Source organism: Grus americana, chromosome 25, assembly GCF_028858705.1.
Source record: "Grus americana isolate bGruAme1 chromosome 25, bGruAme1.mat, whole genome shotgun sequence".
Classification (NCBI taxonomy): Eukaryota; Metazoa; Chordata; class Aves; order Gruiformes; family Gruidae; genus Grus; species Grus americana.
The window spans coordinates 428,874-447,017 of record NC_072876.1 but is presented as its reverse complement, the minus strand read 5'-3'; the positions used below and the strand labels follow the sequence as shown (position 1 = coordinate 447,017).

The following is an 18,144-nucleotide window of genomic DNA, read 5'->3' as shown; positions in this document are numbered from 1 at the left end:
TGACTTCTCAGCCCAAGCCAACTCATCGGCCTCTACAGACGATTTTCATGCTCTGGGTTTCCCTCTGCCATAGATGCAGGATTGAGACTCAGGGAGATTTTGGGGGCAAAAATCCCCAAAAGAGATCAGGTTTTGCCCACAAACACCATCACCCTGAGGTCGAAGCCCTCCCAAATCTGGGTTTGGAGGGGAGTTGGGCACAGGCTGAGGCTGAATTTAGGTGCAAGGAATATCAGTTTAATGCCTTTTAGTTAGTAGATCTCCAGCTGCCTTACCAGGGTGAGTAAATATAAGCACCACAGTCCATAGAGGTGCAGAAGGAGGTATATAAAATGATAACCCAACCCTGAAGGATCTGATAAAAGATCTGGATAATATTGTGTCCTGCTTGCATCACGGATGGCTGGAGGTGAGTATAAGATGCTCCAAGCCGGCAGGTCCCAGGCTCTCCTCCGGGACGGGGCGGTTTAATGTGCTCATTAACGTCATGGGGGGAGAAATAGCTCAGAGGACAGAAAAGGAAGCTGGAGGGAGGGAAATTGAGGTGACTGGGTCCCTCAAGAGCAAAGGAGTGTCACCGTGGAGGAATTCAGGCTGAAGCATGCGGGTAGAAAGGTGCCACCCCCTCCTCTGCTTTCTCCAAATGCGGAGGCCTGGGAGGAAGAGGAGGAGGGGGGTGGGGATGTCACCTGGGTGAAGGCAGAGGTGGGACCCGGCCTCACGTGAGGACACCCAACAGGGAAGAAACCACCCTGGAGCACACGCGGCAAGGATGCCCATGAGCGCAGCAAGCTCCGGAAAGGAAGGAAGGAAAAAATGGGGAAAGAAAAACAAATCTGTATAATTCCCAGTTATTTCAGTGAATCGTACCAACGTGCCCAGTCCCATCCACCCGCGGCATCTATTTATTTATTTGTTAGTGGAGGTTATAAACCCCGCGGCACTGGGGTCCGAGCCAGAGGCCAGCGGGTAGCCAGGTGTGAGGAAGGGACACATCCCCTCTCTCCCTCATGCCCCACCGATGCCCTCCACGGGGCTATGCCGGCTGTACCTGCTGCTGCAACTGGTCCCAGCCACCCCGGGGGAGGACGGAGATGTCCCACGTGGTGGTGGCACCGTGGCTGTCCCCTCCTGGAAATAAGCCCGCTGTACCCGTGGGCACAGGCGAGAGGTAGGTGGGCAATGGGGGATGCTCCAACCCTGGGGCTTCCCCTCCCCTCCTCTTTTTAATATCATTATTATATATTAATAATAAAAAGAGCCCTATCGCCTGCCATAAATCTCTCCCCCGGTGCCAGTGGTGTGTGAGTCCCCGTCCTCACTCTCCACCTCCCTCCCGGGGACCAGCTCAGACTTCGCCACGTCACGGACAAGACTTGTCCCCGCTGCTGGACCATCCGGAGCATTATTGGGGATTAAAGGTGGCATCCGCCAGAAGGGCACGTCCTCCCCCGCCTCGCTTGCCGACGAGCAGGCAGGGGCAGGAGGCGGGTGGCCAGGTCCCCCCTCCCCAGGCAAGCGGGGCATGGGGACAGGGTGTCCCCTGCACCCCACCAGCCCCTTTTCCCGATGGAGCCCCGGCTCTTTTTAGGGTCCCCAGCGCGATGGTGGGGCTGAGGCTCCAAACCACGCCGGATCCTGCCGCCGTGCCTGCCAAAGCCCATCCCCGGCGTGCTGGGCTGCCAATTAATACAGTGAACCAAATAGAGACGAGCCTTTTAAATGACATTGCCTGCGTTATCCCAAAGGGACCTTTCAAGGGTATGGCTGGACTTTTTTTTTTTTTTTTCCCTCTGATTTCCCTACACATCCCTATGTGTGTTTAATAACTCTCTTCCCAGATGCAGAGAGCGTTGGTACTTCCACGCCCTGTGCGGGTAAGTCCCCGTAGGTGACGGTATTGGGGGGGGGGGTGTGTGTGCTATGGGAGGAATCACATCCTTTCTCATCCCAGCACAGGGGTGGTGGGGAGGGGATGGAGGGGGGAGACAGGCTCAGCATCTCTGATTTTCTGGAAAAAACTTGGAAACGGCCGTTGTTCGCCCCGGGAGTGCGAGGGGTCACTGGGGATGAAAGGACGATGGGTGGGAAGCAGAAGGGAATTGCAGATGTGGAAGTCTCGATGGTTGCGGAGGGGCTGGTGGAAACCACAGCCCCAATTTACCGGGCAAAACACAAACTCTCTCCCTCAAAATGACCTTTCTCTTTCGCCCTCTCTCTCTCTCTCTCTCTCACTTGCTTTTTTTTTTATTATTATTTTCCCCAGCCAGGGATTTCAGCTGAAGGGTATTAGTTAATCAGATTCTGAGAAGCAGATGTTAGGTGATTTAGGAGGAAAAAATCAGGCAACTTTCTAGTTCAAGCCTCCGCTGGAGCCCGGAGCGGGCACTGCAAAGTGAGCAGCTCCCTTCTCGCTTTAGGAGGGTGCTTTGAGGCTTTGAGCAGCACCATTAATTTCAGTCTAAATTAAAAATGAGACAGGTGGGTGGTCTCGGGTTTGGGGACAGGTGGGGCACCTATCTCTGGTGATGGACACAGGGCAGACGCCAGCATGTTTTGGGGCTTTGAAGGCAAGAAAAGGAAAGTCAGAGCCCTGCCTCCCTTAAGCAGCTGCCCCGAGGGCTTGAAATGGAGCTAAAAAACCACCTTTCCATGGCCCAACAGAGAGGATGAGCACAACTTTCCACTCTCAATCATGACTATGATGTGCAAATTGTCCCTACACAGCTCTGTGCCTCAGTTTCCCCATGGAGGATGATGCTGGGGGGGGGGGGGACTTAGTTTGATGTGCACGGAGGCTCCAGAGCAGAGCCAGGTTTCAAGATAACACAATTTCTTCTGTGACCAAATGTCTCGGGTTGAAGCTGTCCTACCAAGCAAGGACTGGGGAATTTTCTTGCCCACAGTGCCAGCGTGCAGTATTAAGAGTTAAGCACACTTAATGCTTAAAATACCCAGATCATCTCACGGCGCTGACTTAGGATGCACTTGCATGGTCAGCTGTAGCTGCTCCAAGTTTGCTCCACTGTCTAGAGAGGCTCCCGGGCACATGGTCCCCTCTGGGCTCTCCCACCAGGACCGAGGTGTGATAGGGTGTGTGGTGGGTCAGGTCAGCTCACCCCTCCAGCTGAACACTAAACGTTCTCACTCTCCTGATTGAAACTGATTTTATTTATTTTTTTTCTGACTTACAAATAATCTCTGGTGTTTTGTATGAAGAAAAAATAAGAACACGAAAAGGGAAAGACATGTGCTGCTTTTCCTTTTGTCTTTAATGCTTATTTTTCCCTTGGAAGATTCAAAAGAGCTTTGTTTGGGCTGGGCTTATCGCAGTATCCCTTTGCCTTCCTCCTGATGCTACACGGGCACTGAGGGGTGGGTTATCTGCAGCTCTCGGTTGCCGCCTCCCCACAGAGGTTGTGTTGCACTTTCTGCACCCCCCCATTGCCCCGATGTGACATCTCGCTCTACCCGCAACAGCTTTTCAGTGGAAGAAACGTCAAGCCTGAGCTGAATCCAGCCCCATGGAGAGCTGCTGTGCCTTGGGCACACCAGAGCAGGACGTGTCCGTTGCTAGGGCTGGAGAGGACTTGGGTTTGGAGTCATTTGGGTTCCTCAGCTTTGCAACAGGTTGCTTTTGGGGACAAAACTGAGCTGGTGCCGCTTCCTTCAGGAATCATTTCTGCCCCATTGCCCTGAATGCTCCTCTCTACATGTCCCCAAGTGGGAAAATTGGTACAAAATCAGCCAGAAGCAGAGATGGATGAAAGAACAGCCATACTCCATGGCTTTTTTTTTTTTTAAGCAAAGAAACATGATTTTTAAGTTAATGATAAATTGTGGGACTTGTCCCCAGATCCAGAATGTCATGATACTGCTGAGGTTGAGCCCTCATCTGGGATATGGATGCTAGCTCGGGTATGAAGTTTTACTTTCAGGGTTGTAATGCTGAGAGCAGAAGAGGGAGGATCTGTAGCAAGCAGGGATGTTGACATCTACTTCTGCAACAGATTTTGATTTCTGGTTTGTCCTACCCCTACCCAACTTCACCAGTAGTGCATCAGCATGGATGGGTGGGCTGGCTTCTGGGGAACAGGGGAGGAAGAACTTCAGAGCCCCAGAACGCTCCAGTTATATAGGGATGTTGAGGTGCAGCTCGGTCCCCATGGACAGGATGGATCCCTTCCCAGCATCTGGTTCCACAAAGCAAAGCTTGCGGTGGAGAGCATCTCCATCACAGGACCAGCCCCAGCGCCACAGCTGCTCTGTGCAGACATGGCCTAAATTGCATTGCTATTCTTGGCAGTTGAGAGCATTTGGGTATTTTCGCTCCATCTCTCTGAACTTCGCTGGGTAAGAAAGCCAGCGTGCCCTTGGTGATTAGCGGTCGCACAGAGCAGCTCTGTGTGTCCTTCTGTGGTTTCTCATGTCCGGAAAACATTTCTGTGGGGGAAAGAGCTGGAGGGGAAATAAATCAGGAGGCTGAATTTATTTGGAAAATGCATTTTTGGGCAAATCTCCCCAGAACCATTCCCTGTTAACCTCTAATATCTGTTTGTGCTTCTCCCTGAGGCAGGACAGGTAATTTCCTGGCTCCATAACTTGGCCTGGTCCCTGGGCTCCTCTTTGACTTTGCCTCCGAGTTCAGTACAACAGCAGCAGCATGTTGGGGAGATGTGCACCCAGGATTATTCTGGGGACATGGAGTCTGTTGCTGAGCACCTGACAGAGCCACTCTGGGAAAAAATCTACCCCATGGCCTGAAAGATGCTCTCCAGCCTCTCTGAGTGACCTGAGTGTTTGGTCCTCATCTTCTTCCTGTGCCTGGGAACATCAGGTCCATCATGAAGGAAGCCTAGGAGAGCTCTCAAGGATGTCACCTCGTCCACTGCCCGCCCCAAAGTCTGGATCAAGACAAGGGGTCCCAGTTCATCCCCCTCTTCATGCAGAGCAAAGGAGTTCTCCAAGGCTGGTGGACATGTCCTTCTCCTCCTGACCTGCCTTCCTCCTGGGCTGCACTCCCTAAATCCCAGTGTGGCCCCAGTTTGGGAACTGCTTTCCAAACGCCAGTTGAACCAGCTGCAATGTGCCCAGGACCTCCTGGGATTTGACCCAATGCTTCTTCCAGCTGTAGCAAGGGCTGCTGCTAGCCAGGATACCCTTGTCTAATACCTCCAAATCCTGCTCCAAACTCTGGACCCACATCTGGAAATCTCTGAAATGACCCCTTGCTCTGCAGGGCTGGGATCGCTGGGGAAAGGATGGGTGGGACACCTGGGTTTACCTTCATCCTCTGCTACTGCCTGACCTTTTATCCTTGGGTGCTGTAAATGGTGTTGGGAGGTTTAATGATGATAATGAAGCCATGCCAAAAGGGCTTGCAGAACCTGGAGATGAATGACTTGCTGGAAGTATAAGGCTTTTGCCAGACAATGAAATTCATGTTTGCATGAAAAAATACAGGGTTTTCTGACCTCAGATTTGTTTTATTCTCTTCAGTTGAGCTAAGCGATACATATGCACAATTCAGCTCTGTCTCCCTGTCCATTCACTTGCAGATTCTCATAGCGTGGGAAATACGCAAGCTGCCGGCATCCGACCTGGGGATTTATGCTGCTAATCTGATTAGTGTATGATGGACGTGTCCAGTTGGAAGGAGATGGAGGTGGCACTAGTCAGTTTTGACAACGCTGATCAGATCGTGGAGGATCCCTGTTATTCAAACGACCTCAGCCCTGCCAGCCAGTCACGGAAAGGCCATCCCAGCTGCACCAACCTCCTCTCCAACTTGAGAATCCTCATCAACAGCGAAAATGCCAACAATGAGACAATTTTCTCCAGGTTCTCCGCCGAGTTCAGTGAGCACCTGGTGGGGGAGAGGGTGGGCATGGATGAGGGTGACCAACGAGTCATCATCAACATCGCTGGGCTGAGGTTTGAGACGCGGCTCAAGACCCTCAACCAGTTCCCTGAGACCTTGCTTGGGGACCCAGAAAAGAGGATGCGTTACTTTGACTCCATGAGGAATGAATATTTCTTCGATAGGAACAGGCCCAGTTTTGATGGGATCCTGTACTATTACCAGTCCGGTGGGAAAATACGGCGCCCGGCCAACGTCCCCATCGACGTTTTTGCTGATGAAATCACCTTCTACGAGCTAGGTGATGAAGCCATGGACCAGTTCAGGGAGGATGAAGGGTTCATTAAGGACCCTGAGACCCTCTTACCAACCAATGACTTTCACAGGCAATTCTGGCTGCTCTTCGAGTACCCTGAAAGCTCCAGTGCAGCCAGGGGTGTAGCTTTGGTTTCTGTCCTGGTCATTGTCATCTCTATCATCATCTTCTGCATGGAGACCCTGCCGGAGTTCAGGGAGGAACGGGAGTTTAAGTCCACCCAGGAGCTTTCTAAGAATCTGACAGACACCTTGCTGACCCACAGCACCTTCACGGACCCTTTCTTCGTCATAGAGACAGCTTGCATCATCTGGTTCTCCTTCGAGCTGTTTGTCCGGTTCATCGTGTGTCCCAGCAAGACCGAGTTCTTCAGGAACATCATGAACATTATTGACATTGTGTCCATCATCCCCTACTTCGTGACACTCACCACCGAGCTGATCCAGCAGAGCGAACTCAACGGGCAGCAGAACATGTCCTTGGCCATCCTGCGGATCATCCGACTGGTCAGGGTCTTCCGCATCTTCAAGCTCTCCCGGCACTCCAAGGGGCTGCAGATCCTGGGGCAGACCCTCAAGGCCAGCATGCGGGAGCTGGGCTTGCTCATCTTCTTCCTCTTCATTGGCGTCATCCTCTTCTCCAGCGCCGTCTACTTTGCAGAAGTGGATGAGCCGCAGTCCCATTTCTCCAGCATCCCTGATGGCTTCTGGTGGGCCGTGGTCACGATGACAACCGTTGGCTATGGAGACATGTGTCCCACCACCTTGGGTGGAAAGATTGTGGGGACTCTGTGTGCCATTGCAGGGGTATTGACCATTGCACTGCCCGTCCCCGTCATCGTCTCAAACTTCAACTATTTCTACCACAGGGAGACAGAGAACGAGGAGAAGCAAATTCTGCCCGGGGAGGTGGAGCGAATACTCACCAGTGTGGTGACGGGAAACGGCAGCATGGAGTCGCTCAATAAGACCAATGGGGGTTACCCTCGAGACAAGGCCAAAAAATGATGGTCGAGGACTGGGCACTCTCAGGTGGGATTGGCTGGATAAGGTATAAAACATCTGCACGCTGTGATTTTTTTTTTTTTTAAACCAAATGTGCTGCAGCTTTTTTTTTTTTTCTAGACATTTTTCAATCTCTAATTTCCTGTGGCTATTCAAATAAATACCATCTTTCTTATCTCTCTTCCCTACCCATCAGTCTGGTTTTTATTATTTGATGCTCATCTGCTTGACATTTATCTTCTCTGTCCATGGTGTCAGAGCAGAGTTCCCCATATACAGAGGTTTCCTCCATTTACCAGAGGGGAAAAAATGTGCAAAATGACATGAAATGCTTTGCTCAGTGGTACCCAACTGTCCAGGGATGAAGATGGGTCCAGCTCCCTGTTTTTCTTAAGCCATTTTAAATAGTTGCTCCCCACCCACCACTCAGGACCTGGGGGTCTCACCAATTCCCAGATCTGGGACTGAAAAATAAGCTGGGAAAAAAAAAATTTAATGTTATATTTTTAGCTGGATGAGTTCCCTGTTCTGCCTACCTAAATAATTTTGTTGGCAGACCAGGGTGGGCAGAGATGGATGGGACCAAGCTATTGGGTGGGGAGATTAGAAGAGGGATGGTGACCTGTCATGGTGGCATGGCCACCAAAAAAGGTCCAGGGCACCATGGCTCAAAACTGGGGTTTCCTGATGGAAAACAGCTCTGAGAGAGGGAAGGGGATTGCTCCTGCAGCAAATGGTCGACTCAGGGGTTATCTGGTGTGCAAACACCCTTGGGGACGAGCCACTGTGACCTTGTAGCTTTTATTGTCCCTTCTGTTGCTGCAAATGGGGCACAGAGTAACAAGAAGTTTCCTGACGGCTCGGCTTCGTATTGTAAAAAGGCACTTCTGGTTTTCTAAAACATGTACATTTCTGTCGGCACTTTTGATGGGAGAAACCAGCAACAGATCATTTTGCCGTTCTCTCTAATGCCAGCAGGATTTCTTCCGACAAAAACATTTTGTTCCAACTTCACTGTTTCACTTGGATTTTTTTGATGTTTCTGCCTACGTTAAAATCACAGTTTCCCATGCAGTGTCTACACATCCGCTTTTATATCCCACATCTGTTATACTTGATGTCTCATCTCCTAAAGGTTTGACACGATCATTACGCAACATGCCAGCATCTCTGGTTTGCAATTTCATTCAGAAAGGAACGGTGAAAGATGGATTATTTTTTTTATTCCTGGTCTGATGGAAAAATGTGAGTTTGGGTGTGCTGGGATTTTCCCAGGGGCAGAAATCCTGCATCCCACCAGCTCTGCTGCAGAGCTTGTGCTGGCTCTGGCCTGAGGGGTTGTTATTTTGGTTTTGGGGTTTTTTTGTGGACTGTCTTTCTGCAATGAGGTCTTCTGCACTCCAGGGAGATGGATCTGGAACACAACCAGCACAATTCCTTCAGGAGAGGTTTTTCCCTCTGGGACAAATCCCCCTTTTCGCCTGTTCTCCATGTTTTTTTCCCCATCCCTCCACCATCTTCTTCCTCACCCCATCCCTCGTAACCCCCAGATCATCATCCCAGACAGGAGGAGGAGCTGTGAGAGCTATTTAGTCTCCTTCCCACTGTGTTCAAGTTCTCATCGTCTGTGGGGATGGCTGGAGGAGGCACAGCTGGGCACAGCTGGAAAGCAGCACCCTGAGACATCCCCAGCTCCTCTCCATTCACCCCTCCATTCCCCCCAGCCACTCTGCCATATCACTATTTTTATTTCATAGCAGGTTATTTCTCCTTTTCTTCTTGAAAGCATGAACTTTTAATATTCTTTTATTTTTTTAATGCTCCTCTCCCCAAACTTCACTCCCAACCTGTCAAAGCTGAAGCACTTTTGGTGTTTATTCCTTGGGAAGTCACCACAAGAAACTCTGATGAAAAAGTTTGGGTTGGGAATTATTCAGCCTGCTCACTATGGGCACATCTTCTCTGCTCCTGCTCCCTTAGCAAACAGGGACCTAAATGGTGCTGGGATGGATGGATGGATGGATGGAAGGATGGAAGGGTGAACAACCTGATTCTTATTAACTTGTAAACTTTATTCTCAAATAAAAGAATAGATGCTTCAACGTCTACATGCAGAAAATAATATTTTTTATTTGGACTCAACTTTTTGTTCTTGACTTTGTGCTGCTCTACAGGAGCTGGTCCCCAGCTGGGAATTGTGTGGGGGAGGTTGAGACATGGGACATTCTAGATCTCCAGATCTGTGAGCTGAGGACAAACTCTGCAGGGATTTCCCCAGCACCTTGCCTTGCACCGTCCATTGCAGGAGGCCAGGTCCGAGGGGATTCCCTGATTTATGCTATGAGGATGGGGTCAGAGGCATTAAACCTCTCCAGACACAATAGCTTATTTCCGATTTATCCTAAAGGGAAGAGGAGGAAAACCAGGCCATGAATACCCAGTGTCAACACTCAGCTGGTGCTTGATAAAAACCTGCCAGAAAACCCATTTTCCCGTACAATTTGCAACTTAGTACTTTCCCAAATACAAGCCTAAAGCTCAAAGCTCAGTGAAATCCATAAGAGGCTCTTATTAACTGTACCATTCTTGAGTCAAGCCTTAATGAGCCAATCTGTCATGTCCTCTAGCATGCAGGCTGAATTCCCACTTGAAATTTTGTACTGCCACAGAAAAGGCTAAAAAGAAGACAAGAAACCTCTTTGCTTTATCAGAAAGCTGTCCTGGCTGCTTTTTATCCCCGGACCAAGTTGGAACCTGTGGCCACATGTGAAATATTTGTCAGCTAGAATCATCTGCCTCCTCCTTTGAGCTGAAATTTCCAAGCAAGTCCTGGAACATCCTGATGCACAGGAGTACAGTTCTGGCACCGCAGCCACGAGATGGCACTCCAGGATAGACATTTCCCTGGATGTAGACAGTACTGTCATGTGTTTCCCCCCTCTCTAATTCATGCTTGGAAGCTTTTCACTGGTTTATTTCTTTATTGCATGTGTGAACATGGATATGGAAAGGGATGCTTTGGCCATGGGGGGATGCTTGGGTGGAGGAAGCCCATTGCTGGGGACTCTTGGCACCGGTGCAGAATATCCATGCCAGAAAGGTTTAGGATCTGCCTCCTGCCACAGCATTTGGGCTGTTGGTCCTGCTCAGGACAAGGACATGGCCTCCCTCACCCATCCCACTCATCAGAAGCATAGCTACAGCCCCTGGGTGTTCCTCCTGGGTCTTGTCCATGCTGGCAGGGGCTGGTCCATGGGTTGCAGATCCTCAGAGCCACAGTTCCCACTGCATCAGGCTGATTTCTTGTTGCTCATAACAATGAGAAAATTCCTGTGATGGAGCTGAGGTAAAGCCCCATCTGCCCAAACTCTGGGATTAGATCCCTCTTGGGCACAAGGGATTCCCACCCGCTGGGGCTTGGTGACCCAGGGCTGTGTGAGCTCAGGGAGCTGAGGGGGGCATAAATCACATTTCCACCATCCCACATCATAAACTCCTTTGTGGTCAGCTCAAAGAGAGGGCAACTTTTGCATGGTGAGAGGAGAGAAAAATTCATTTCCAACCCCGATCACCTGGATCTCTCCCTCCACATCCCTGTTCCCATCAGGTAAAGGAATCTCCAGGGCCCGCTGGTGATGGAGCCTCATTTATCAATATTAATAGCCCCTTATCCCTGAGCACAGTAGAAATGAAGAAGCAGCAGGATCTCTTGGATCTGTCTCCTGGCTGCCTGCTGAGCGTTTTCACTGTAGCTGCTCAGGAGGAAAGAGGCAGCCTCCATTTTTAATAGGGTTTTATATGGATGGAGGTAATTTCCTTTTCAAAAATGGGAACTGCTGCTTTAAAGAAAAGAAACAAAATTGGAGAAGGAACAGTCCTGACCATGATCATAAAATAAACACATTAGATTTTGATGGATGCTTTGCACAGTAGTAAAGACTGTAACTGAGGACTACCTGGTGTTTCCAGGCTCTTGGTTACCATCTCAGAGCACACGCTGGTTCATTATTGGGAAAAGGGCATTAAATTGAGATTCTTTATGGCGAAACAACTAAGTGGATTCCGCTAAACTACGGAAACTGAATTAAGACATGACCTCTACACATGTGCAGTTGTGGATGTGCTTCTCAAAAAGCCTCATGATGGAAGGGCATGCATTGGTTGAGAGCTGTCTCCTGCCCTGCTCTCTTGGGTGACCCAAGGGAAATCTCCAGCCGAGCCGCACCATCCTGGGGGATTCACTGCCTCGAGATGTCATTGGGCTATTGGAGACAATGTAGGGGACACAGAGACAAACCTTGAGCCCGGGGATGGAGTGTTAATGGATGAGCTCCTGGTGGGACATGATTGTGAGTCTGGGATGGTGAGTTCATTCTCCCTGGGTGGAAATTTGAGGGTTCCAGAACTGCCCACTTGATGTAGCCCCAAGACAAAAGCCAGTCTTGATTTTCTAGAGAACCACCCCTCAGCCCCTGCAGGCCACAGCCGCAGCTCCCAAAGGCCCAAGTCTTGTTGCATTGACCAAATGCTCCATAGCCACCACAAAGCAGCAAGTGTATGCCAGCTCCTTCCTAATTCCTGCCATTTCATTATAAATAAATGTGCAGCCGCCAACACTGAATCATCAACACTTTATTTGTGTGTGAGCGAGAGATTCCTTGGGGATCTCTTGCTACACCAAAACCATGGTTGTGGTCTGATTGTGTGCTGAAACCACAGCACCACTGGCATTGCAGTGGATCTAAATAGCCTTGGCCAGTCCAACGCGGTTGTTGGCCCGGTCAAAGATGCTGTAGTACACCCTGATGAAGACGTCTCCCAAGATCCAGAGGTCCCCAGAGGTGTTCTGGAAGCTGCTGATGCAAGGTCCTTGGTCGTTCTGAGCATGAAGAGACAAAAGGGGTAAATGTGGGCTAGTATCTTTTCTTACATTGCTCTGGAGGCCCATGGCCATCCATCCCCTGTCTCCCGTGGGAGTGGGAGAAGCCAAGGTGACCAGAACCATTGGAGAAAGTAGAAGGACCTTGAGAAAGGCTCCTGAAACCAGGACCACCTGGTTCCCCCTTACCTGCTCAGTGTAAGCCAAGGCGGACACAGGATACTGAACCCCATCGATGACAAAGATGACATCAGGCATGGCAGAAATGGAGCTGCAGTTCACGTTGTACTGCAGATGGCAGAGGAAAGAGGCTCTTAGGTAAGAAGCAACATGTTCGCAGGGCAAAAAGAAGTGAAGGATTTTGATTTCACCGGCATGAACTACAGACTGGGAGTGTCTCATGGTGATCTCCATTGGAGGTATCAGAGCAGCAGGGCTGCTTTGCCATGAGCAGAGACGCGGTTTTCCTGTGCATGGAAGCAGGCTTGGCACTGGGCTCGGCAGTGCCAGGCTGCCTCCAGGGCGAGCAGAGCAAGCCGTGGATGCTCTTACCTCTCCATACACGTCATGCCTGGCCCCGACTGCGCTCTGGATGTTACTAATGCCGGAAGGTGGCCCAGCCACGAGGGAAGTGCCAGTGTCGATGATGGCTTGGCAGCCGCCACTGCATGCTATCTCCTGGCTGTTCACAATGATGCTGGGGGGACAGACAAAGCGTGGGGCCATTAAATAACCAGCTGGATCTTAGCGGTGCTTTCAAACTTCTTTTATAAGAGTTAAAGCTGGGTATGCAAAGTGCTGGTGCTTCCCTGCCCTTGAGCTTTTTGCTTCCTGGGGTTTGCAACACTGGCTGCTGTCGCAGCCCCGTTGCACAAATGGGGACTGAGGCACCAAACACAGCCCAGCAGCTGGGACCCAACCCAGCCCAACAAAAGTAGGTTTTGGACCATAGTTTTGCTCTACTCATCACCAGAGGCATCCCCAAGAGCACAGGCTTTGTGTAAGAGAAGAATAGGGCTGTGTCTCAGGCACAAGGCATCCCCATTTTGGGTGGCAATTACTACAGTACTATGGATTTTGGCCCCTTGACCTTCTGCATCCCACAGCTGTGGAAAGCATCTGATGTTGATGGGCCTCAGGCCTCAGAAACAATGGTTAGAAGTGAACATAGATCAGCAGAGCTGTTTCATTACCTGTCCATGGAGATCTGCCAGTAACCTTGGTAAGAGATGGAGATCCAGTTGATGGAGCCAGTGAAATAAGATTCATCGATTCCCCCAAAGATGACCATGCTCCCTGTCATCTCGCTGGATGATGCAGAAAAGAAGAACAGTGAAGGGTTTGCCATGTGGCTTCAGCACAGGTAGCTTAAAACAGCAGGGCTGCATGTCCCGTGGGGCGAGATGCTGCTTGTGATGCCATGGTCGCATCTGCTCTCCTCAATACAGAGCATCAGCAAGGCAGTGGTACAACAGCAGTGTGTGCCAGGTCTTCGGACCCAGAAAAAGGGGAAAAGGGAGCCATGGTGGAAGCATGTAGCTGGAAACTAGAGAGGTTTCCCTGCAAGTCATAAGCTCCCCAATGAGTCTGGTGGCCACCTGCTACGAGCCCCCCAGCCTTTGCACGTCATGACAGAGACAACAGCCAGACGGCAGCAGTGACAGCAGAGGAGCTGGAGCCACCAGACAATGCAATGATGTGCATGAGATGCATCTGCTACCTTCCCCGGCCCTTGAGACCCACATGGCTTACCGGGACAGATAGACTGAAAAGAGGTTCTCCTCCAGCAAACTCTCATTCACCATGTTATCGAAGACCGGTGTGATCCCATCAGCAGCCAGATTTGGGTAGCCCAAGCCCAGGATCCCATCAAATTTGACATGGACAAAGAATTGGCCGGGCTCAGTGGTGCTTAAGCCGAAGAGCTGATTGGTGTCCACCAGAGATGCAACCTAGGGACAGGGAGGATGCCGTAAGATCTGGATCAGGCACTGCAATATTGATGTTAATCAGGTGGAGAAGGCACAAAGGACCCCCACTGGAAACGCCATCATGACACTCACAGTGACAGTGTCAGAGCCCACGATGCCCTCCATGTCGCCGGTGCCATACTGAATAGACAAGTTCTGCCCTGTGCTTTTGTAGGTGGAGGACTGTGACGGGTTAAACATCTGATGGCTTTCTAGAAAGTAAGTGGGAAAATCAGAAATGAAGACTTTCAGCAAGGCTGAGCCATACAGGAAGCGTGGGAGGAGGAACCCTGCTGAATTGCTGTTTAGACCCGCCATTTATTACCCTGCTTTCAGGAACAATTTAGCTGTGAGCATTTGCTGTACATCCCTGCCCCTCCTCCAGCAACCAGGGATCCACAGGAAATCCCATCATGCCCTTTGGACAGATGGAGAAACTGAGGCACAGAGGCACTGAGCACATCACCCTGTGGAGTACAGCACTGAGGAGGTCCTACACCCCAAATACTCATCTCTCCAGTGCATTTCACAGATGCTATGGACCCACCCCCACCCCCCAGGGTCTGCTCATTGCACTGTCTAGGTGGCCCCCAGTCTCCTGGCAATGTCACCCCAATCTTTGGGCTTTATCATGCAGTTACAAGCCCAGGACATTCTGCTGGAGCCAGCTCTGCCAAAATGGGGAGCCTTGCCTGCCCCTACTTACGGCAAGCCAGGCTGGTGCAGGAGATGGAGGGAACCCAGAGGTTGGAGGAGCCAGTGTCGAAGACCACAGTGAAGTTCTGCAGTGGGGTGCCAATGGAGATGGTCCCGTAGTACTCCATCTGCGGGGCAGCAGGACCAAGAGTTGCTTTTAAGGCATGACCAAACCTGGAGCTTCCCTGGGCTTGCAGCCTTTGTGGTCTCCTTCTTCATGGGGGGACACTCTGCTTCTAGCAGAGCTGCTGGGGGGCACATTTCAGTGTCCTGGCTCTGTCCAGGGCCACCAGCATGGACAGAAAGGGGCAAAGAATGTGACCTGAAGGCTTTGTTTGGGGTAAAAGGGTTCGGGTTTGGCCCATGCACAGCACAAACAGGGGGATGGGCATCCCACAAACCACCCTGGGGCTGCGCCACTGGGGATCAAAGCCAACACTCACGTCAAGGGTGTTCAGCAGGGGCTCGGTGGCCACTTCAGTTCCATTGGGAAAAGCATGTGGGAATTTGGTGCCGATGTCATAGTGGTGATGCTGGAAGAAGTGGTGCAGCAAACCCTTCTCCCTGAGGACCTCTCTCAGCTTCTTACCCCTTTCCAAGGGCAGCCTGGTGCAAGCACCAAGGAAAAGATAAGTTAGACGGGATTTTGCTGCCTGCAGCCAGTGTTGACACCTTCAATATTCGTGCTAATCCAACAGCAGAAGCACAGCAGACCCCCCCCCAAAACACTGAGTCAGGGGGATTTCTGAAAAACCCCAAAGCACCTCTAGAAACCACACACACACACACACACACACACACACAGAGGTGCCGCCACCTCCTCTGCACCCCTGGAGCAGCTTTCCCAAGCCTCAGACTTCACCTCCGCTTCCCAAAGCCATTAAAAGGCTCTGAGTGTGAATTTTTTCCCCTTTCACATCAACTCAGATGGCGAGTGAGAGCGATGCTGGAGTGACTTACTTGGTGATGCCCTGGGAGAGGGCAGAGGCAGCGCAGAGAAGCACGAGGAACCGCATTGTGTCGGGGCTGCCAGGGCAAACGCCCAGCTGGTTATATAGCCCCTGCGCACCCCACCTGCAGTGCCAAGAGGAGCCGGGACCGCTGCTGCCCCATCCTCCCCGGCAGGCACCCGGCCAAGGCAGGTGACACCCAGGGACCGAAGGACACGGCAAACATCGGCTGACCTCAATACGTCACCCAGCAAGGTGGGGGGGGACACGCGATCACACCACGCTGACCATGACACCTTACCCTGGACCCTCATGCTCCAGCCTGGACCCCCCGCTCCAAACCCTCCATCCTTTAGCACCCCAGATCCTTCATCACGACCAGGCACTGACTGGGAGCATCATTCTGGCTTTTCATTTTGGCATCCAAAGCCATTGCAAGCAGCAGTGGGTGGTGTACCACCCCCACCTCCCCCCGATTTGTCCCCCAGTTGGGATGGGAAGGGGGGGCCCCGTTGGGTGCCAACATGCGCGTACACCCCAGGGAGGTGGGCACAAGGGGTTTGCGCACGTTTTGACCCTCTGGTGCCCGCCGTTATCTGCAAAAACCAATTAGTAAAGTGGGATGCAAACAGGCTGCGGGAAAGGTGACCCTGCAGCACGCTGACCCCTCTCGGTGTGGTTTGCCCAGCGATATGGGGACCATTAAAACAGGATTAAAACTCCTAACGAATGCCTCAGTACCACCCGCAGCGATAACGGCTCCGGGCATCAGCACACCTTTTGCAGTTTGCAAAGAGGAGAGCAGCAGGCAAAGGACATGGGGCGATGCTGCGAGGCGCCGGATTAGGATCCAACTCAGTGCTGCTTTTACTTGAGCAGCGTGTCCCAAGCCACTACACCCCCCCACGGACCCCAAAACTTGGTGGCAGCTGCTGGTATCGCGGCAGGAGACCGGGTGTCTCTGACAACTGTGTGGAAAAGCCAACGGATCCATTTTGTTGTCTTTATTACTTGAATTTCTTACTGGCGTTGCCGCTATTTAGGAAGGATGCTGTGGGCAGAGCCACTCCATCCCCACACGGCCAGAGCGGTCCCCTCCGCTGCGGGGGCGGGGACGGTGGGTTTCTGCGATGGGGTTGGTTCTTGTAATGGAGTAAAGCGAGAATTAATAATGATTTTTTTTTTTTTTTAGCACAGGGAAAGGAACCAACTGAAATTGTCTCGCTGATCTTTACAGGAGTGGGAAGGGGCTGGGGCTGGGCTATGGAGGCCAAAAAGGCATCAAGGTGCGTCCCGGTTTGGTCTGACATGAGGTCAAGATGAATTTGAAATGAGGAAAGCCATTGGGACCAAGCACAGAAACCACCTTGGGAACAAAACTTCACTCCAAACCAAAAACCCAATATAAATAAATAAGAATAAATAAGAAAAATAATAAAATAATATTGAAAATTAAAGTAAATAATATGTAATACCTAATAAAGTTATAATAGTAATGATATTATTGTTATAACATTAATGTATTATATGCAACATACTATATATATGATGTGTGGTGTAACAATAAATAAAATAATAAAAATAAATATAAATTTTATATTATATATATTTTAATATATCTATTTAATACATAATATAAATAGATAAAGCTCATGAAGTCCAGTCTTCACCCTGCCGTTAGCTAAGCTGCTTTGTGGTCAAGATGGGGGGGCACTGCAAGTTGCTGCAGAGAGAGATGTGGGGTGGGAGCAGTAATATATACTCGGTGTAAAAGTGGAGATGGGTTTGCCGTAACTCTTTGAGGGGGAAATTGCATGATGCTGTTTGGAAAGCATACAGGCTTCTGCCGCCAGGCAGGGTTCACCTTGGAGCCAGAACATTAAACAGCGAGTGCGGAATCACACGTGCGGGAGGACGAGAGGGGCACTTGGTGGGGGGAAAACACACACCCCCCCCCCCGATGGTCCTGATTACCAGGTTGTGTTGACTTTTCCGTCCCCGTCCCCGCAGAAGGACATGAGCTTTTGCTTTCCTGCTTGTGCTTTTTTCCCCTGCATAGGGATTTCCACCTCTAATGAAAAAAAAAAGTAAATATATATATAAAAGGAGATTTGCTAGGTTTTGCTCCCCTAAATGCACTTTTAAAGCAACTTAAAAGTGTGTTTTGTTTTGTTTTTTTTTTTCCTGCTAAACTGCAGGTAAAACCATGCACGGACACGTCCCCAGTGAGAGCACGGGAGACGGGAGCAAGGGCAGGGACCCGCTCAGGCTGCACATCCCCGGTCTGGGCTACTTAGGATTTCTTCAATTTACAATTTTAAATCAAGAAGGAATTCCTGCTCGTGCAATGGGGGTGTCCCTCTACAGGTTTATGCCAAAATGGAGTGACTTCCCATCAAATTGTCACCTCCTGTAGTTTAAAGCCAGCAGGAGCTTGGTAATTCCCAGCAGGCAGCGCTGCCCCAGGGT

At 50.7% G+C, this 18,144-nt stretch overlaps 2 protein-coding genes across 2 annotated transcripts in view; one reads left to right on the top strand and one right to left on the bottom strand.

Moving 5' to 3' along the window:
* KCNA10 (potassium voltage-gated channel subfamily A member 10) overlaps positions 1-7,183 on the top strand; it is a 45,933-nt gene extending 38,750 nt beyond the window's left edge. The window contains exon 2 of the mRNA XM_054804132.1: positions 5,559-7,183. Within this exon, the coding sequence (XP_054660107.1) occupies positions 5,633-7,183 (1,551 nt within the window). The 5' untranslated portion in view covers positions 5,559-5,632. The remainder of the gene's footprint in view (positions 1-5,558) is intronic.
* A 4,738-nt stretch (positions 7,184-11,921) lies between these two features.
* On the bottom strand, positions 11,922-15,741 carry LOC129196518 (embryonic pepsinogen). Its single transcript, XM_054804133.1, has 9 exons — positions 15,686-15,741; positions 15,169-15,331; positions 14,736-14,853; positions 14,123-14,241; positions 13,812-14,011; positions 13,253-13,366; positions 12,612-12,756; positions 12,249-12,347; positions 11,922-12,059 (listed from the first exon to the last, which is right to left on the bottom strand). Exons 1-9 carry the CDS (start codon positions 15,739-15,741, stop codon positions 11,922-11,924), a joined length of 1,152 nt encoding a protein of 383 aa, XP_054660108.1.
* Between the last annotated feature and the right edge of the window lie 2,403 nt (positions 15,742-18,144).